This window comes from Eschrichtius robustus, chromosome 15 (genome assembly GCF_028021215.1).
Source record: "Eschrichtius robustus isolate mEscRob2 chromosome 15, mEscRob2.pri, whole genome shotgun sequence".
Taxonomy (NCBI): Eukaryota; Metazoa; Chordata; class Mammalia; order Artiodactyla; family Eschrichtiidae; genus Eschrichtius; species Eschrichtius robustus.
In genome coordinates, this window is record NC_090838.1 from 52,445,138 (window position 1) to 52,462,576 (window position 17,439).

Sequence of the window (17,439 nt, forward strand, 5' to 3'; positions counted from 1 at the left end):
GATAGAAGTATCATTTTAGTCTCATATAAGAAAATTAGTAGATCAGCAAACTGATAGTGTTTCTTTAGCTTAAAGTAATTTCTATTTGAATTGCAACTTTATTTTACATTCTCAGAATCCACTTGCTGCTGTAGAAAGCTGTATATTTAAAGTCTAAATTTCACATTCCAAATAAGATTTTATATCCACAAATCTTACAAGACCCAGGAAACTACTTATAAGTACCAAATGAAGACATTTCAACTAAGGTCAGAGTAAAAAGAAGAAAGAAATTAGAGCAGAACAAAAAGGTAAGAATACAGTAGAAAAATTATGACATTTTCAACTCATTACAGATTGATAAAAATGTCCTTAATAATAACGACCTATAAATTCATGAACATACAGTGCATAATTCATCTCTATTAACAAGTTAATGTATAACTTTCTGAACATACCTGACTAGCATCCTTTATATGTATGTTGTCAACTAATTTGCACAACAACCAAAAATATTCTTTACATCCAGGTTTTAACATTGGTTCTTCTTCATAATCATCTATCTATTAAAAAAAAATTTAAACTTTGTGAAAATAGTTTAAAATGGGAAAATAACTTAAAATTATAATACATTTTAAAAACTACAAGCTTTATAAAAAAAATTAAATCCCTACAAACTAAACAGTTTTCAAAATTCAACCCCCCAAAATGGAGAGAATACTCCTAGTGTCTGTAAAATTAGAACAACTATGTATGTTAGTGAATAATAAGAGAACTTTCAAAAAAAACAGTACTCTGAAATTCCTTATAACCTACTTGGAAAAGATATGAATAATGTATAATACTAAATAATGTAGTGCCAACTAAAAGTTCAATGAAAATGTGGAAACAAAAGAAACCTACAGAAAATGAGTATATATAAATCTACCCACATATAATGGTCTATTATAGTTTTGAAAGTTGAAAAATAAAGAACACATTACATTTCCTACATAGTCAATGACAGACGGTAAATATGGAGAAGAAAAACATAAATCCTACAATGCATCATATTTCTGGGATTAGTAAAATTTACTTATTAATGTGCCCTGTATTTATTATGGGGTAGAAGGCTTTTATATGGCTAGTGTTAGTGTATACATGGGAACAAGGAAGAAAATTGAAAATTCTGAGTATCATAAAGATAAAAATAAAACAACTGTGACTGAATAAGAAGAAAGCTACATTTATGATGTTTCTATCATTCAACTTATTAACACAAGGCTCAGAACCTAGTAAGGACAAATGTTATTTCCAAAACAATATCCACGAGAGATCCCACAGAGCTGAACCCAAGGACACAGGATCTATCCCTAGGTGTAACATGGACACAATATGTCACAATGCTGCCACTTTAGGAACTATTACATATAACGACCATCCCCCTGGTGAAAACTACAGATAGTAAACAGGTACTCAAAATTACTTGCAAGGATAATACAACGATAAACTTGGGGCAAATGAAACAGCAGAAATAGAAATTGCTCCTGAACACAGTAAAATCTTACCCTAATAGGTTTGAGTGCTTGAGCATCTGGAAGAAATTTCAGCAACGTTGAGGCAGCCAGTAGCAGAAAAGAGCGATTGATTGAGTCTCCTCCATCCAGCCCTGACAGAGATAACTTATAAAGACCATTGCAAGATTCATGACGGACTGCAGTCTAAATGGAAAAGTTCCAAAGATAGTCTGAGTTAGTATTAAAAAGTTAATCTTAAGGTTAATATGTTGGCAGAAATAACATGTTAGATGGCTTCTTTAGTAACATGTTTTAAAACGCAATGTCCTGATCACATACTCATGCATCTAAATAATACATGATCAAATGAAGTACCCCAAAGTATACGGTAATATGTAAAAACATTTCAGAAATTCCCAATATGGTCATAAAAACAAACCAAGTAAATACAAGAACAGACAAATACAAAAAGGATTGAGAAGAGGATATTCATAATAATTTATTTACATGATTAAGTAACAGGAAAAATATTGGGTTGGCCAAAAAGTTCATCTGGGTTTTTCTGTAAGATGTTATGGAAAAACCTGAACAAACTTTTTGGCCAACCCAGTATTTTCAGAACTAGAAGCAACTTGGAAAGTACTTAACCCAGAACATTTTACAGATTTTAGAATCTTGTCCAAGTGTCACAATAGTTACCTGGAACAGAGCCAGAACAAGAACACATATGCATTCAATACAAAGCTAATAATATTAGAAAATGTTCTCTAAAAAAGATATGAGGGCTTCCCTGGTGGCGCAGTGGTTGAGAGTCTGCCTGCCAATGCGGGGGACACGGGTTCGGGCCCTGGTCTGGGAAGATCCCACATGCCGTGGAGCAACTAGGCCCGTGAGCCACAGCTACTGAGCCTGCGCATCTGGAGCCTGTGCTCCGCAACAAGAGAGGCTGTGATGGTGAGAGGCCCGCGCACTGCGATGAAGAGTGGCCCCCGCTTGCCACAACTAGAGGAAGCCCTCGCACAGAAATGAAGACCCAACACAGCCAAAAATGAATATATAAATAAAAATAAAGGCAGCTTTAAAAAAAAAAAAAAAGATGAATATCGTGGCTAAGTGTATTAGTAAGAGTGTGTTTATACTATTTCATTTAGGAATATGGTGTAACATCAAGATACGATTGGTGAAAATTATATTGACTTCAGTGTCAACACTGAAATCAAAAGGAAATATATGTCTCTCTTGCATCTAAGGATACACTCAAATAGAAAAAGTAAAAGAAACTTCTCTAAAACGTAAATTACAAAAAATAAACGCTGAAATCCTTCTCAGCCTTCAGGAAAAAAAACAATTAAAAAAACCCAAAACAAAAGAATCACTCTGTTAACAAATATTGCAGAAAAAGACAAGTATGAATGCTACAGAACATTTAATGTTCACACTTAAGTGTACATAGTTCAAAACACTCTAGATCTTAAAGGATTATTAAGTACCTTCCAGGCAACAGGATATATTTATGGAATCATGTTCATTTGTTTCCATTAGCGCTTTTTATCATCAACGTTAATAATAAGAAAAAATATGAAGAGTAGTACTAATCTTCAATCTTTAGCTTACCTCAGGAATAAGGAGAGTCAATTTCTTTAGCCAATCTTGTAAATGATCACTGTCAGCAAGGCTAGATTTCACTAAAGAACAGCAATGAGCCCAACTCACCAAGAGCCACATTGAATAATGTGAAACTACAGAAAAATTGGAAAAAAAAATTACTATAAAGGTTTGTGCATAATGAAAACAAAATGTTCATTATTAAAGATATTATATATAGATGTAACCAGTCATCCAAATCGTTATTAAAAATTAACTTTGTGGAACCCTTACCTTCATGTCTAGACCTGTGATCAGACTGAGCTTTCAAAACTCTGCAAAGTAAAAACACACCACCACCAGTAATTAAATTCAGCAATGAACTAAAAATAACTCAATTTCTTAATACATATCCTTTAACTTTCCCTGCCCGCCAAAAGATTAGATTTTATGAAAGCTGCTAATTTATTTTCCTATGGTCTTCATTTTTAATTTAAAGAATCACTGGCAAAATCTTATTATAACAAACATTAAATGAGTGTTTCAATTTAATAAACAAAATGTGAGTGAATCCCATATTGACTTAAGTGAACTCTCAAAAAGTGCTTAAAGATTTGGTTACTAAAGTGATGTGGCTTACAAAGAGAAAGGTTATAATGGTTTAGAGTCTAAACTTCAGACTCCTAAAAAAAAAAAAAAAAGCACCCTTATGCAGTAGTCCTTGGCCTCCTGGAGTTTATAGCCTATCAGGGGAGATAAGATGAATATAAAAAAAGTTAGGACATAAATATATTCTAGGAGCTAGCTGAGTAAAACAGTCAGCACATACTATTAGAAATGTGAGTTTAATCTTAATCCGTGGCATATGAAATATTCTTTCTGGCTCTAAATGTTATAGCGTCTATAACGACATTATATTCTACTCTAATAGAAAGATACGACTCACACAAAAAAAACAAAAAAACCATACAATGACATAAAATGCCCTTCCTTTTGTATTGTTAATGTCAACTTTCATCAGGAATGGTTAAAAGCAAATTATTGAAAAGTAGAGAAAAATAACTAAATTAATTCTATATTACTTCACCTCTATTTTTTCCCCTTGATACTTTTAGTAACTTCAATGGAAAATGTATTACCTCAATTTAAAGAAAACTAAACATTAAAAATTTTCATTTTAATAAAATCAGCATATAGGGATTTAGTATTCACCTTACAAATAAACTGTTTAAAAAAAAAAAAAGCACTGATCTCTAGATACCTACATTGTTACAATTAACAAAACACCTATGAAAATCTGAAAGAGCAAGACTCATCCGTACTATTGATTTAAAGTAAAAGGTACTAAAAAGTTAAAACTTATAAATCTAGTGTTTGGCCATATTTCATGTTTAACTTTTATCATATTGGTTTAATATATTTAACTTTACCAAGAGCAACCCCCCAATCTACCTTTCAAATATGTAGCATTAGAAGATTTTGATAACAGGCAAAAAGTTCATTTTAGCTATCTTAATTGATACAAACCTCCCAGCACCATATAAACTGAAGGTGGAGGCTTATGAAAAGACAATGGTGTAGGAACAGGAGTCAAAAAAACACAAAGATTGGGGGTGGGGGGTAGGGGGCCCTCACATTACAAAGACTGTAATGAGATCTTTAAGAATGGAACTGGTAGAACAGAAATAAGAACTGTCACAGTGAACCAGCTTGAACAGCAGCAGCTGGTATCAAACTCGTGTATTTTTCGTTGTGTGAGGTTAAAAGTCAAGTGAACATTTCTTAATTCTAAAGAAACAAAAGCAGACAAAAGCAGTCACTGAACTGCCTTGTTAATCAATATATTGTGGCGTGTGGGATAGTGAGGTATACAGAATGTGTGTTAGAACAGGGGTCCCCAACCCCCGGTCCGCAGACCCATACCAGTCCGCAGCCTGTTAGGAACCGGGCCGCACAGCAGGTGAGCAGAGAGCGAGCAAAGCTTCATGTGGGGCTCCCCACTGCTCACATTACCGCCTGAACCCCACCCCCACCCCGCACACCGGTCTGTAGAAAAATTGTCTTCCATGAAAACGGTCCCTGGTGCCAAAAAGGTTGGGGACTGCTGTGTTAGAGGACAAGGAGGAAGTGTTAAGAATTATTTAACTGGAGAGTCACTGGTACTTGGCGTATAAAATGTATTTTATCATACAAACCAAGGTCATGTTATAGCACTTTCTTTGTTTCCCCACATTATCCATTCATAAGTTTTATAAATAACGAGGTAATGTGACTGGCACTGATAATGGTGAGCAAAATCAGATATAGTTCGTATAGAACTATATGTCCAGTGGGGTAAAGCAGATACTGATCGAGTTATGAATGTGAATTCAACTGAGACAGACACTAAAGAAAGATACATTAAACAAGAAATAATCTTAAAATAATCATGCTACTTATATGCAACCATTGTTTATGAAGGTGACTTTTAAAAGCATCTAAAAACAGGTAACTATTAGCCATAAATAACGTTAAGCACTTTGAAATGTGTTTGTATTAGCTTTGTAAATCATTTAACAATGGCAAACTTCAGCCCAACATAAACACCTACAGAATACAGGACCTGGAAATTAATTCTACACACTTTAACATAATTTATGTGATTATTTGAGGCATACACAGTCAGGTCCTCATGTATCAGCAATTATCATTTATACATTATTAAAATTTTGAACATTAAAAAAAAAGTCTCCAATGTAGCCCAAATAAATGAAATCATATTACACGTTTAAACTATATTCTAATACACATATTTCCAGCTTTATCTATTGAGGGCCTAGAAGCAAGGAAACACTAGGAGCAATGATACTATATTTTGCAGGTTCCCCACCAAAAGGAACTAGGGCTTCTTAAAGAAATGCTGATTCCACAACTAAGGCAGGGAAACTGAAAGCCCGGAAGATCTTAAAATGACAGGGGGGAAAAAAAAAGTACTCCTCCCCTCCACCCAAATAATGGGGACATAGCCAAAGGACACATGAACAAACTTGAAGATGCCAACTAAGGTATAATTTGAGCAAAGTGAATAGTAATAGTAATGAATTATATTGAATGAAAAACATCCAAATTGATACTAACTAAATAAAAGGAAGAGAAAGCTCTTCATCACCACAGAATGTCAACTAATAAACATAAAATGAATGGTAAGAGTTAGAAAATCATTAGTTTGCAAACATTATACTAATATTTAATTCAGGCAAAAATCATCACTGAATGCTAAAAGTAAATGAGTAAGTTTTATGAGAAGCAGGAAATTTAAACGGTTGCAAATTATCTTCCCATAGGTTACTTTTAATTAGAAAAATCAGAAACTTCATTGTAGAGAAACCTGGAGGAAACCAGATTAACTGATCAAAATTAATATCGCTAATAATAGGACAAACTGGTATCACCAGGATATACTGGGAAAGATACGTTACTTATGGAGTATTCCTGCTAAAATGTATAGTCTGAATCTGATTGTGAGGAACAATCAGGAAAACCTAAATTAAAAGGCTTTATACAAAAGAATTGGCTTGTGATACTCAGAAATGTCTGTATCATGAAAGAAAGGCTAAGAAAGTATCCCCAATTAAAGGGAATGGAAGAAATATGACTACCAAACGCAGTACGTGATCCTGGACGAGGAAAAAAAAATTGCTATAAAAATATTAATGGGACAATCTGAGTATGGACTATATGTTAGATAATATTATATCAATGTTAAATTTTCTAAATTTGAGTATCTTACTATAGTTGTTAGGAAATTGTCCTTGGACTTGGGAGATACACATCAAACTATTTATCAGTAAGTGATCATAATGTCTGAACTCTTACAAGATTCAGGATATGTAAATAAACGTGTGCTTGGGGACACCCACAGAAAATGCGTGCTCATGATCATTCGATAAAAACTGGCAAAATGTTGATAACAATATGCAAATCTACATGAATGATATGAGAGTTCACTAAAACACCCTAACAATTTTTCTGTTAGGTTTCAAATTTTTTTCAAATTAAAATTTTAAAACACTGTATTCTTACTCTAAATACATACAATCATAAATTATGTAAAAACTTCATACCTAGGAGCCAGATTATCATACGTATAAGCAACAGACATAAGTCGCTGAATCAAACTGGTTCCTTGGACAAGAACAAGAAATACCTTTAAAATAAAAACATTAAAAAAAATCTATAAATATACTAAAACACAAAACTGCGTTTTAAACCAGACTCCAAATTACTTTGATTTTTATTTATAAAAGGATAAGGAATATTCTAAAAATGGTTATTGGAAAATACTGTAAAAATATTAAATATTAGAAAACCAGATTTTTATAAAGAAACCTCAGAATAGCAACTTTAAAAAGAAAATATTAAAAATTTAGAAATACACAGGCAAATCCTTTTTATTTGATCCACAGATTATCTGCATGTCACCCAACAGAGTGAGAAAAATATTATGTATTACACACGTCAGTGGTTTTTTTGGGCGGTAGGTGAAGTAACCTTTTTCAGTTTTGAAATAAGAAAAAAAATGTCAAGCAGTGGCACATTCCTCAACCACCCTGAAATAAACATAGAAAAGCAATATGATATACCATAGATACCAAGCATGGATTCCAGATTAAAAACCTTGAGGTTCAACATTTAGTTTGCTAACTTTCAAGCTGTATGACTCTAATAATTACTGAATTTCTAGGTTCTAGTTCTTCATCTATATAGTGGATAAAAATATTTGCTAACTTAATAAAGAATTACTGAATCCCTTCTGCAGGTCAGAACCCATTCTGGGCACTAATTTTATAAAAGCACTGTTCCCATCCTGGGGAAGTTAGTCCAGTGCAGCAGAAAACATAGAAAGCACTGTAACACAAGTATATGCAATGTGCCAAATGAGCAACAGAAGGGAGCAGCAACTAAACCTGTGCCTGGCAAAATAAGAAGAGTTTTAAGAAAAGCTATATTTAGGCTGGAATTGGAAGTTCAATTTGGATTCTGAACCTTCTAAAAGGCTATTAAAGGAGAACAAACGAACTAATGCATGATAGTAAATTATTAAAATAATTAGTGTTCTTCCTTACTATTGGATGACTTCGTCTCCAGAATTAGGGTAACAAAAATTTCCCCCCAAATATCTTAGATTTACCTTCTAAGCTCTAAGTAAATATTATGATAAACAGATGAAAAAATATATATTGTATGCTCTTTTTCTAAACTATAAAAATGTAACATTGGCATATGCATAAGAAAAAATATGCACAAAAAAAGATTAACACATAGAGCTATTAATGGTAGTGACCTATATGACTTTGGGGAAGGTTCACTTGTATATTCTTTTTTTTTTCTTTTTTTTTTTGGCCACATCACAGCTTGCGGGACCTTAGCTCCCTGACCAGGGATCGAACCTGGGCCCTCGGCAATGAAAGCACAGAGTCCTAACCACTGGACTGCCAAAGAATTCCCTCACTTGTACATTCTAAATTGTTTTCAGTAATTATGTACTTGCATACATTTGTTAAAAAAAAAACTAGCCAATTATTTAAAAATGCCATATATGAGTATGTGTATTTTATTTCTCTATCAGTAACAACTAATTACTCCGGTGTTTCTTGAGCAGGTATGAGGTAAGCTGCTGTTCTCAAATGGTTACAAAATGAAGAAGAGATTGAGTAAAAACTCATCTTCATCTCTCCCCAGTTCCCAGTTCACTAATAGAGACACTGGAAGGGCAAATATTTGATCACATGAACAACAGAATCCACAGCCAAAAAGAATTGTAATTTTATTGCTGGATGCACTGGTTATTGTGCCATTTTCGTTTGGCTCTAAACCAACCATACTATGTATTGATACTCGCTCTGTGACACTAGGGCTGGTACATTATAAACTAAATTCCTCCTCTGCCAGCTGGCTTTCTATTAGGTTTGTCAACGTGGGATACTAGAGAGATTACTTCCTTGCTTTTTCTTTCTTTCTTTTTTGTTTGTTTTGGCCGCACCATGTGGCTCGTGGGATCTTAGTCCCTGACCAGGGATTGAACCCAGGCCCTTGGCAGTGAAAGTGTGGAGCCGTAACCACTGGACCGCCAGGGAATTTCCCCTGCTTTTTCTGTTAACATTGTTCCATTAGTATTTTAACCAGAAGAGGCAAATGATTTCAGAAGCAGTAACAGAACCACTTCCTCAGAGGCGTAAACTCCAGTTCAACAGGATCCCTCCTATAAGCGCCTCATTCCTGATAACCACAACCTTTTACATATATTCCTCAAACCCTAGGGGTGGTGAATGGCCACTTGCCCGCGTTACCTTAACATTCTCTTTTTCATTTTTAGCCCTCCAACACATATGTGTAAAACCAGTTCTCAATTTTAAATTTACTCTGTTGAAATACCTAGTGTGGTTTGTTTTCCTGAATGGACCCTGATACACTCAGTATAAAAATTACTGAGACCAACTAATGAACTCAATCCTACAGTTAGATAACATTAAAATGGCACAAAATTAATTCACTCCTGCATTTTGGATGATGAACTGAAAAGTATTACTGCTTCGTAATTTCTACTGCTTTAAAATGAAGGCATTACTTCTGCTGTTAGGTCATATTGTGGTAATGTAGGAGAGCATTTCATAGACATTAGAGTATTCATTTTGTAAAAACAAAAATATACAAGCTCTCTTAGAAGACAAAACTTATTACTACATGATGACTTTTGTACTTTACCTCTGTTAATCTTGGTATATGAAGACCCTTGGCATGATCACCAGCAGCCTTTCTCGATTTGCCAGGCCATGTTCTTTTCCTATGGCTTTCTGCTATACCAGACCAGGCAAAGACATCATGATAAGCTAAATCCAAATCGGATGGATCTACTGCAAACTGGCATATTAACTTCAGCAAGCAAGCAAGACAGTCTAGCTGCCACTGTGGATAAGAAGAAAATATCATTTCCCTATTTTCATTAATTTAATATGGCTACTATACAACTTGAAATTAACGCCTAGAAAATAAAAATATAGTTAGTACTTAATCCATGTGGTAAAGAAATTTTGCTGCTCATGTATTATTGGTTAGTAACAATCCAATCTTACAAAAATAAAGACACTAGATAACTAGAATGTATATTTAATGAAATGGAAATGACACTTGCATTTCTATCATGAAAGAATCATACAAATATATATAATAGAGATATACAGGATTTAAAAAAATATTGCTCGCAATGTACTACAATTTTAAAAATTATTAAAATGCTAATAAAGATATTTACCTACAAAATTAGCATTGAGAGCAAAAATACTGGAAGTTGTCTCTCCACCTAAGTGGCATATACTATTTGGGAGTGAAAGCAATTCTCAATAATTCTAGAAAATTATTCAACTGAAAAATCTGCACTTTACATATGTATATTTAAAATAAAACAAGCATTTCATCAGTAAAATACTGTTTAGTATGATAAGTAAAATTTCTGATTTAAAGCTCTACTTTAAAATTTTTAAAATAAAGCAGTTCCTTCCAATAAATAAGAATATCACCTATGTATGAGAGCTTCAGAGCTTTCTCTTCAATGGTCCTTGTTCTCCTCTTTTCCTAATACCACTACTAAGTGTTATAACTATACCAATATGCCAAGAAACATAGCAATACTATATAATTGATTTTCAAGAAAAGTACCAGGAAATTTCAGTGAGAAAAAAAGTCTTTTCAACAAACAGTGCTAGAAAAATTGGATAGCCATATGGAAAAAATAAAATAAAACCTCAACCTCACTCTACATATACAAAAGTTAACTCAAAATATAACACAGACCTAAATGTAAAAGATAACTATAAAACTTACAGAAGAACACACAGGAGAAAATTTCTGTGACCTTGGAAAAATGATTTCTTAGCTCGGATATAAATTTTGTTAAAATTTAAAACTTCTCTGCTTAAAAGACACTGTAAATATAAAGAAAAAGCAAGCTACAGATTGAATGCAAATATTCCTAATACATATACCTGACCAAAAAACTTGTCCAAACTGATTAAGGAAAAAAGTCTTATAGCTCTTTACTAAGAAAAAACAAAACAGGGGGATTCCCTGGTGGCACAGTGGTTAAGAATCCGCCTGCCAATGCAGGAGACATGGGTTCGAGCCCTGGTCCGGAGAGATCCCACATGCCACAGAGCAACTAAGCCCGTGTGCCACAAGTACTGAGCCCGCGTGCACAACTACTGAAGCCCGCATGCTTAGAGCCCGTGCTCCGCAACAAGAGAAGCCACCACAATGAGAAGCCTGTGCACCGCAACAAACAGTAGCCCCCGCTTGCCGCAACTAGAGAAAGCCCACACACAGCAACAAAGACCCAACGCAGCCAAAAATAAAATAAATAAAAAGAAAAAAAACCCCCAAAAACGAAAGCAAACCCCAAACAAACCAAAACAACAACCCCCAGGATATAAAGAGACACTTCACAAAAGAAGATAAAAAACATGGTCAATATGAAACTTATGGAATACAATGAAAGCAATGTTAATGGGGAAACTTATAAATGTAAATGTTTACATTAAAAAAAAAAGAAAAATTCTTATCAACAATCTAACTTTATAGCTTAATGAACTAGAAAAAGAAGACAAACTAAACCTGAAGCTAGCAGTAGAAAGAAGGAAATAATAAAGATCAGAGCAGAGGTAAACAAAACAGGGAACAGAAAAACCTACAGAAAAATCAGTGAAAATCAAAGCTGGTTATTCGAAAAGAACAACAAAATTGACAAACCTTTAGCTAGAAGGACTAAGAAAAAATAAAAGTCAAATTACTATAATCAGAAATGAAAGTGGGGACATTTCAACTAATTCTATAGAGATAAAAAGGATTGTAAGAGAGTACTATGAACAACTGTTGTGTGTCCAAAAACTGGATACCTTACATGAAATGAACAAATTCCTAGAAACACAAAACTTACCAAGACTCAATCACAAAGAAATAGAAAACCTGAACAGACTTATAATTAGTGAGGAGATTGAATCAGTTATCAAAAATCTCCCAAAAAAGAAAAGTTCTGGACCTGACAGCTTCACTAGTAAATTCTAACAAACGTTTAAAGAAGAACTAATACCAACGATCCTCAAACTCTTCCAAAAAACTGAAAAAGAGGGAACTTCCTAACTCATTCGATGAAGTGAGCATTAACCCTGATACCAAAGCCAGACAAAAGACACTGTCCTCAACAAAATATTAGCAAACAGAATTCAGCAACATAATTAAAAGGATTATACACCATGACCAAGTGGGATTTATTCTTAGAATGCAAGGATGGTTCCACATAGCAATGATCAATGTAAATACTCCAGATTAACAAAATGAAGGAAAAGACTACATCATCTCAATTAATGCAGAAAAAGCATTTGACAAAATTCAACACACTTTCATAATAAAAATACTCAACTACCACAACATAATAAAAGCCATATATGAAAAACCCATAGTGAAAATCATACTCAATGGTGAAAGACTGAAAGCTTTTCCTCTAAGATCAGGAACAAGGCAAGGACACCTGCTTTCACCACTTCTATTCAACACAGTAGTGGAAGTTTTGGCCTGAGCAATACACAAGAAAAATAAAAGGCATCAAAATTGGAAAGGAAGAAGTAAATTTATCTGTTTGTTTTTGATGTAGAAAACCCTAAAGACTCCATATAAAGGCTCTTAAAACTAGTAAATGATTTCAGCAAAGTAGAAGGATACAAAGTCAACATACAGAATTCAGTTGCATTTCTGTATGTGAACAATGAACAATACGAAAGGGAAATTACAAAAACAATTCCATTTACAATAGCATCAAAAAGAATAAAATACTTAGGAATGAACTTAACCAAGGAGCTGAAAGACTTCTACAATGAAAGCTACAAAAAACTGCTCAAAGAAATTAAAGACAAATAAATGGAAACACATCCCGTGTTCACCGACTGGACGACTTATTAAAATATCAATACTACCCAAAGTGACCTACAGATTCAATGCAATCCCTAACAAAATCCTAATGATGTTTTTTGCAGAAACAGAAAAATCCATTCTAAAGTTCACAAGGAATCTCAAGGGACTCCAAATACACAATCTTAAAAGAAAAGAACAAAACTGGAAGACTCACACTTTCTGATTTCAAAACTTACTACAAAGCTACAGTAATCAATACAGTGTAGTACTGGCATAAAGGTAGACAAAAAAATAAAAGGAATGGAATAGAGAGCCTGAAAATAAACCCTCACAAATATGTGAGTACCAAGACCAGTACCAAGTACCCTCACAAATATGTGAGTACCAAGAGCCTGAAAATAAACCCTCACAAATATGTGAGTACCAAGACCAGTCACTGTGGGGAAAGGAGTCTTTTCAAGAAAATATGCTGGGAAACCTGGATCTCCACATGCAAAAGAATGAAGTTGAACCCTTACCTAACACCATATACAACAATTAACTCAAAATGAATCAAGGATCTAAATATAAGACCTAAAACAATAAAACTCTTGGAAGAAAACACAGAACAAAAGTGCCATGACACTGTATTTGGCAATGATTTCTTGGTTAGTACACCAAAGGCTTAGGTAACAAAAGAAAAAATAGACAAATTGGACTTTATGGAAATCTTGAAATTTTGTTCATCATGTAAGAGTATCCACAGTACCCTATAATATATCGAGAGATACACATTATAAATATGGGATCTCAGTTGACTTGAAAGCCATATGTGTCTCAAGCAAACTGGGCATCTCAAGCATTGCCAGGCTACAATGTGTCCCATACAGCAGTAAATTTTTCTTAATACTTCATAAAAGTGTCCACAATTTTAAAGAAAACAAAGAGAGATCTTTAGCATATGATTACCTGTAAACTTTATTCAAAGCTAAACTTAGAGCAGTTTATAAACAAAAGTCCTATAAACGACACACAACTACTCATTAAAGATTTTAAATTCTCCCACTTCGCCAAAGAACTAAAAGGCACCTTATAACTCTGAGAGGTCACTGAGACAACAAAGACACAACAATAAAACACAACAGACATTTCAGTTCTAAGAGACAGAAAACAATTACTGTAGTAGAGGTATCTATTCTAAAAAGGAAAATATCTGTAGCAAAATATATAAAATAAAAATGGCAAAAAGTATTGAAAGCAATGGTAAGATTAACAAAATCTTGGTAGATAGCAATATGCTTAAATGTATTTTCTTTCTTTAATATCTTGGATGTACCAGCATTTGACAGTAAATTAAGAACATCTGACTCCTAGGTTCTAAAATAATTCTAAAAAACAAGTACTAAGAAATTAAAATTTGAATGCAATGTTTGATAATGCTATTCTGCTTTGCTGGAGGTCAGGAAATGAGCATCCTTTCCATTTAATACAAAACTGGATTACACAGTTTGGTCCAGCATTATGAATTTTTAAATATTCCACAATTTTATTTTCCTAACATTATAGGACAGTGCTTTGTCAAGTTAACAGTGATAAAGTACCATTTTCTAAAACTTCCATTTTGTTAAGGATCAAAAATTTTGTAAAATACTATTAAAAAAACACTGCGGCAATGTCCAATTGCTATAAAAATTTCTAAAGGCTTACTCTCAAGTTCTGTACCTTTTTCATTGCTGACTAGTCACAAATGCTCTGGAAATACATTTTTGAGTAGTGTTGCTTAAAGGAAGAAATGGTCAAAACAAAATGAAACAAAGAAAAAGGATGTTTTCAAAAAACTGAAGACATAAACCAAGTTTTTCTTAAAAAGCATCCAAAATTTAAGACTATATAAATATTAATATATAGTTTACCAAACTAATGGAAAAATGTTCATGAATTACCTATAGTTCAGAGTCATTAATATTATCACTTAAATTTTTTTAACTGAGTTGACATGGAGAACTCTTATTATTGCATAATTAGTTTATCAGATTCCTTATTTTTTCTTAAATTTATTTCTACTGTACTCCACACTTTCCTTTACTACAATAAAGTGTGAAGCAAAAGTTACACTTGCCAGTGGTCCATGGAAGTGACTCACTGGGGTTAACTACTGTAACTGGTTGAAAATGCGCATTTTCACTTACCACAGTCCAGGATTCCTGCTCTTTTGGCTCTAGAATTCCAGAATTAAAAATTTCTAATAACTGTTGAAGCCCTCCAGCAGCAACAAACTGTAAGCAATTGTGAGAGTAGTGGTAAGAGGAAAGAGCTACATAATATAGTAAAGATCTGCTTTTTGATTCAGTAACTGGGTGTGTGTGTATGTCTGTGTAAGTAAAATATTATATATCTTTCATTTAAGAAATTATTCTTTGATTAAATAACCAATATAACGTCTATACAATAAAGTAATAGCAAACAACTAATTTTTAAGAATTTTTTTAAAAGATTCTTATAAATATCTATATACATATCTTTGTATTCCATTAACCATTTAATCCCAGGCACTGGGATGTCCTAACACACTATTCCAATGAAGGAGAAAAAATAATAAGTGCTAAAAATAGGAGCACCAAAGCATTAAATAATCTCAGTTTATTTATTACTGTGATTAGAGTAATACATAATTTTTAAACTATGCTTTATTTAAATGGTAAGTTAGTTTAAAACAATAATTATGGTAACTTCTGGTGGAAAATAAGAGATAAATTATTTTTACCAATACACTGCAAAACATATATGATCAAACCTTGCAACTCCAGGAATTTTTACTATTTTCCACTTGATCCTCACTTGAATCATCTGAATCTGGATAAAGATCACTATAACTTCCCTGTGGGAATGACAAAAATAAATAAATAAATAAGGAAGGGTGGCGGGAGAATTAAAAGATAACGTACTCTAGAATTTTGTTCCAAAGAGAAAACAAACATTTAATGATAATAATGGAAAAGCAATTACCGTTGACTCTCTTCTTATTCTTCTGTTAGGTTTTCCCAGTGCTTCAATAATTTCCAGGGCATATAATAGCTTGTGAGCACTCTTAATTTTGAGCAGTTCTTTCCAATTAAGTCCATCATTACACTTAAATTAAAAAAAGAAACACAGGTTTCTCCAACCAACTTACTAAGAGACACCCCCCCAAAAAAAAACTAAAGAAAATGACACTATATAAAAACTCAAATATTACATATATATTGAAATATGTTCAAACAAGTGAAGACCAGTTATATAATTGGTACTAATCATACGCTTAAAACACCAATTATTCATTAAATTTTGTTAAAATTAATACACAACAGCAGCATAGGAAAAAACTGTATGTTAACCTCCACAACAGTTGAGGTAATTTGCCATCTTCCCAATGAAATACACAATGCAGCATAATTGAATGTGTGAACTTTTAAGGATACAGAAGCAGTACAGTGTGTATTTAATATTTATGTGACACCTACTCATTTAAAAAGTCATATACAAACACATAAACTTTAAAATATTGTTCTTTTCTACTCGCAATTTATGAAAGTGTTATTCACACTTATGTGCATCCTTGACAACGATATTATTATTAGAGCTACAATGAGTCACCAACCACCATTTTCTAGGCCCATCTTCTTCACTTCCAAGTCATTTGAAATACAAGACCCTGAGAGATCACATAACAACGTCCCAAATCATAGATAACCATTAGCATAACATTAGGACGTTGTTTTTCCATTAGTCCTACAGGTGTTCTGTTGGTATCCCCAGTAAGTAACTCCTTATTATATAGCTTTTAAAAATAATCTTTAATTTGAACAGATATCTTTACAAAGATATATAACACTTAATACATGTGAGGTCATGCCTCTGGGAATATTAATATATATTAAATTTCTTTGACTCCTTTTTTCTCTATTTCTACCAGTTGACTTGTATAAGCAGCCAAAACAAGCACTGAAGCAATGTCATTAAATCATAGGGTATTTTCTCTAAACATTACTTTTTGTTGTCAAAAACAAAGCAATATTCAGAACATTAAGTAATACGAAAAAACACTAATATAAAGGCAAATTCACTGTTTTCTAAAGATAATTTTAGAGAAAATCCTTGCCTTGTATTTAGCCCATATTATTCAATCTCACTAATAATTAAATATATGAACATTAAAATGAACTGGCACTTTTTACCTATTAAATGGGCAAAATTTTACTGAGGTTACCAGTCAACAAGCACTCTCATACACTACCAGTAGGAATGTAAACTGGTACCATCCTCCAGGGAAGTAAAAATATTTTGTGGACTTACCTGTTCATCTGAGATATTCTGGAATGCCATCAACATGTTAGGACATGTAGGAAGAAGCATCAGTAGCTCCCATACACGCCTAGAGAGGTTTTCTGCATGAAGATGAAGTTCTTCACATCTTAAGCTCTAT

The 17,439-nt window shown here is 33.2% G+C and overlaps 1 protein-coding gene across 3 annotated transcripts in view; it reads right to left on the reverse strand.

Moving 5' to 3' along the window:
• The window catches only part of USP34 (ubiquitin specific peptidase 34), a 235,613-nt gene that overhangs the window by 67,178 nt on the left and 150,996 nt on the right, over nucleotides 1-17,439 (reverse strand). For all 3 annotated transcript variants that reach the window (XM_068565002.1, XM_068565001.1, XM_068565000.1), the window contains exons 30-39: nucleotides 17,310-17,435; nucleotides 15,984-16,106; nucleotides 15,772-15,855; nucleotides 15,167-15,253; nucleotides 9,804-10,004; nucleotides 7,163-7,245; nucleotides 3,354-3,394; nucleotides 3,090-3,214; nucleotides 1,527-1,679; nucleotides 438-542 (exon numbers count right to left, since the gene is read on the reverse strand). In XM_068565002.1, coding sequence (XP_068421103.1) covers nucleotides 438-542; nucleotides 1,527-1,679; nucleotides 3,090-3,214; nucleotides 3,354-3,394; nucleotides 7,163-7,245; nucleotides 9,804-10,004; nucleotides 15,167-15,253; nucleotides 15,772-15,855; nucleotides 15,984-16,106; nucleotides 17,310-17,435 — 1,128 coding nt within the window. The remainder of the gene's footprint in view (nucleotides 1-437; nucleotides 543-1,526; nucleotides 1,680-3,089; nucleotides 3,215-3,353; nucleotides 3,395-7,162; nucleotides 7,246-9,803; nucleotides 10,005-15,166; nucleotides 15,254-15,771; nucleotides 15,856-15,983; nucleotides 16,107-17,309; nucleotides 17,436-17,439) is intronic.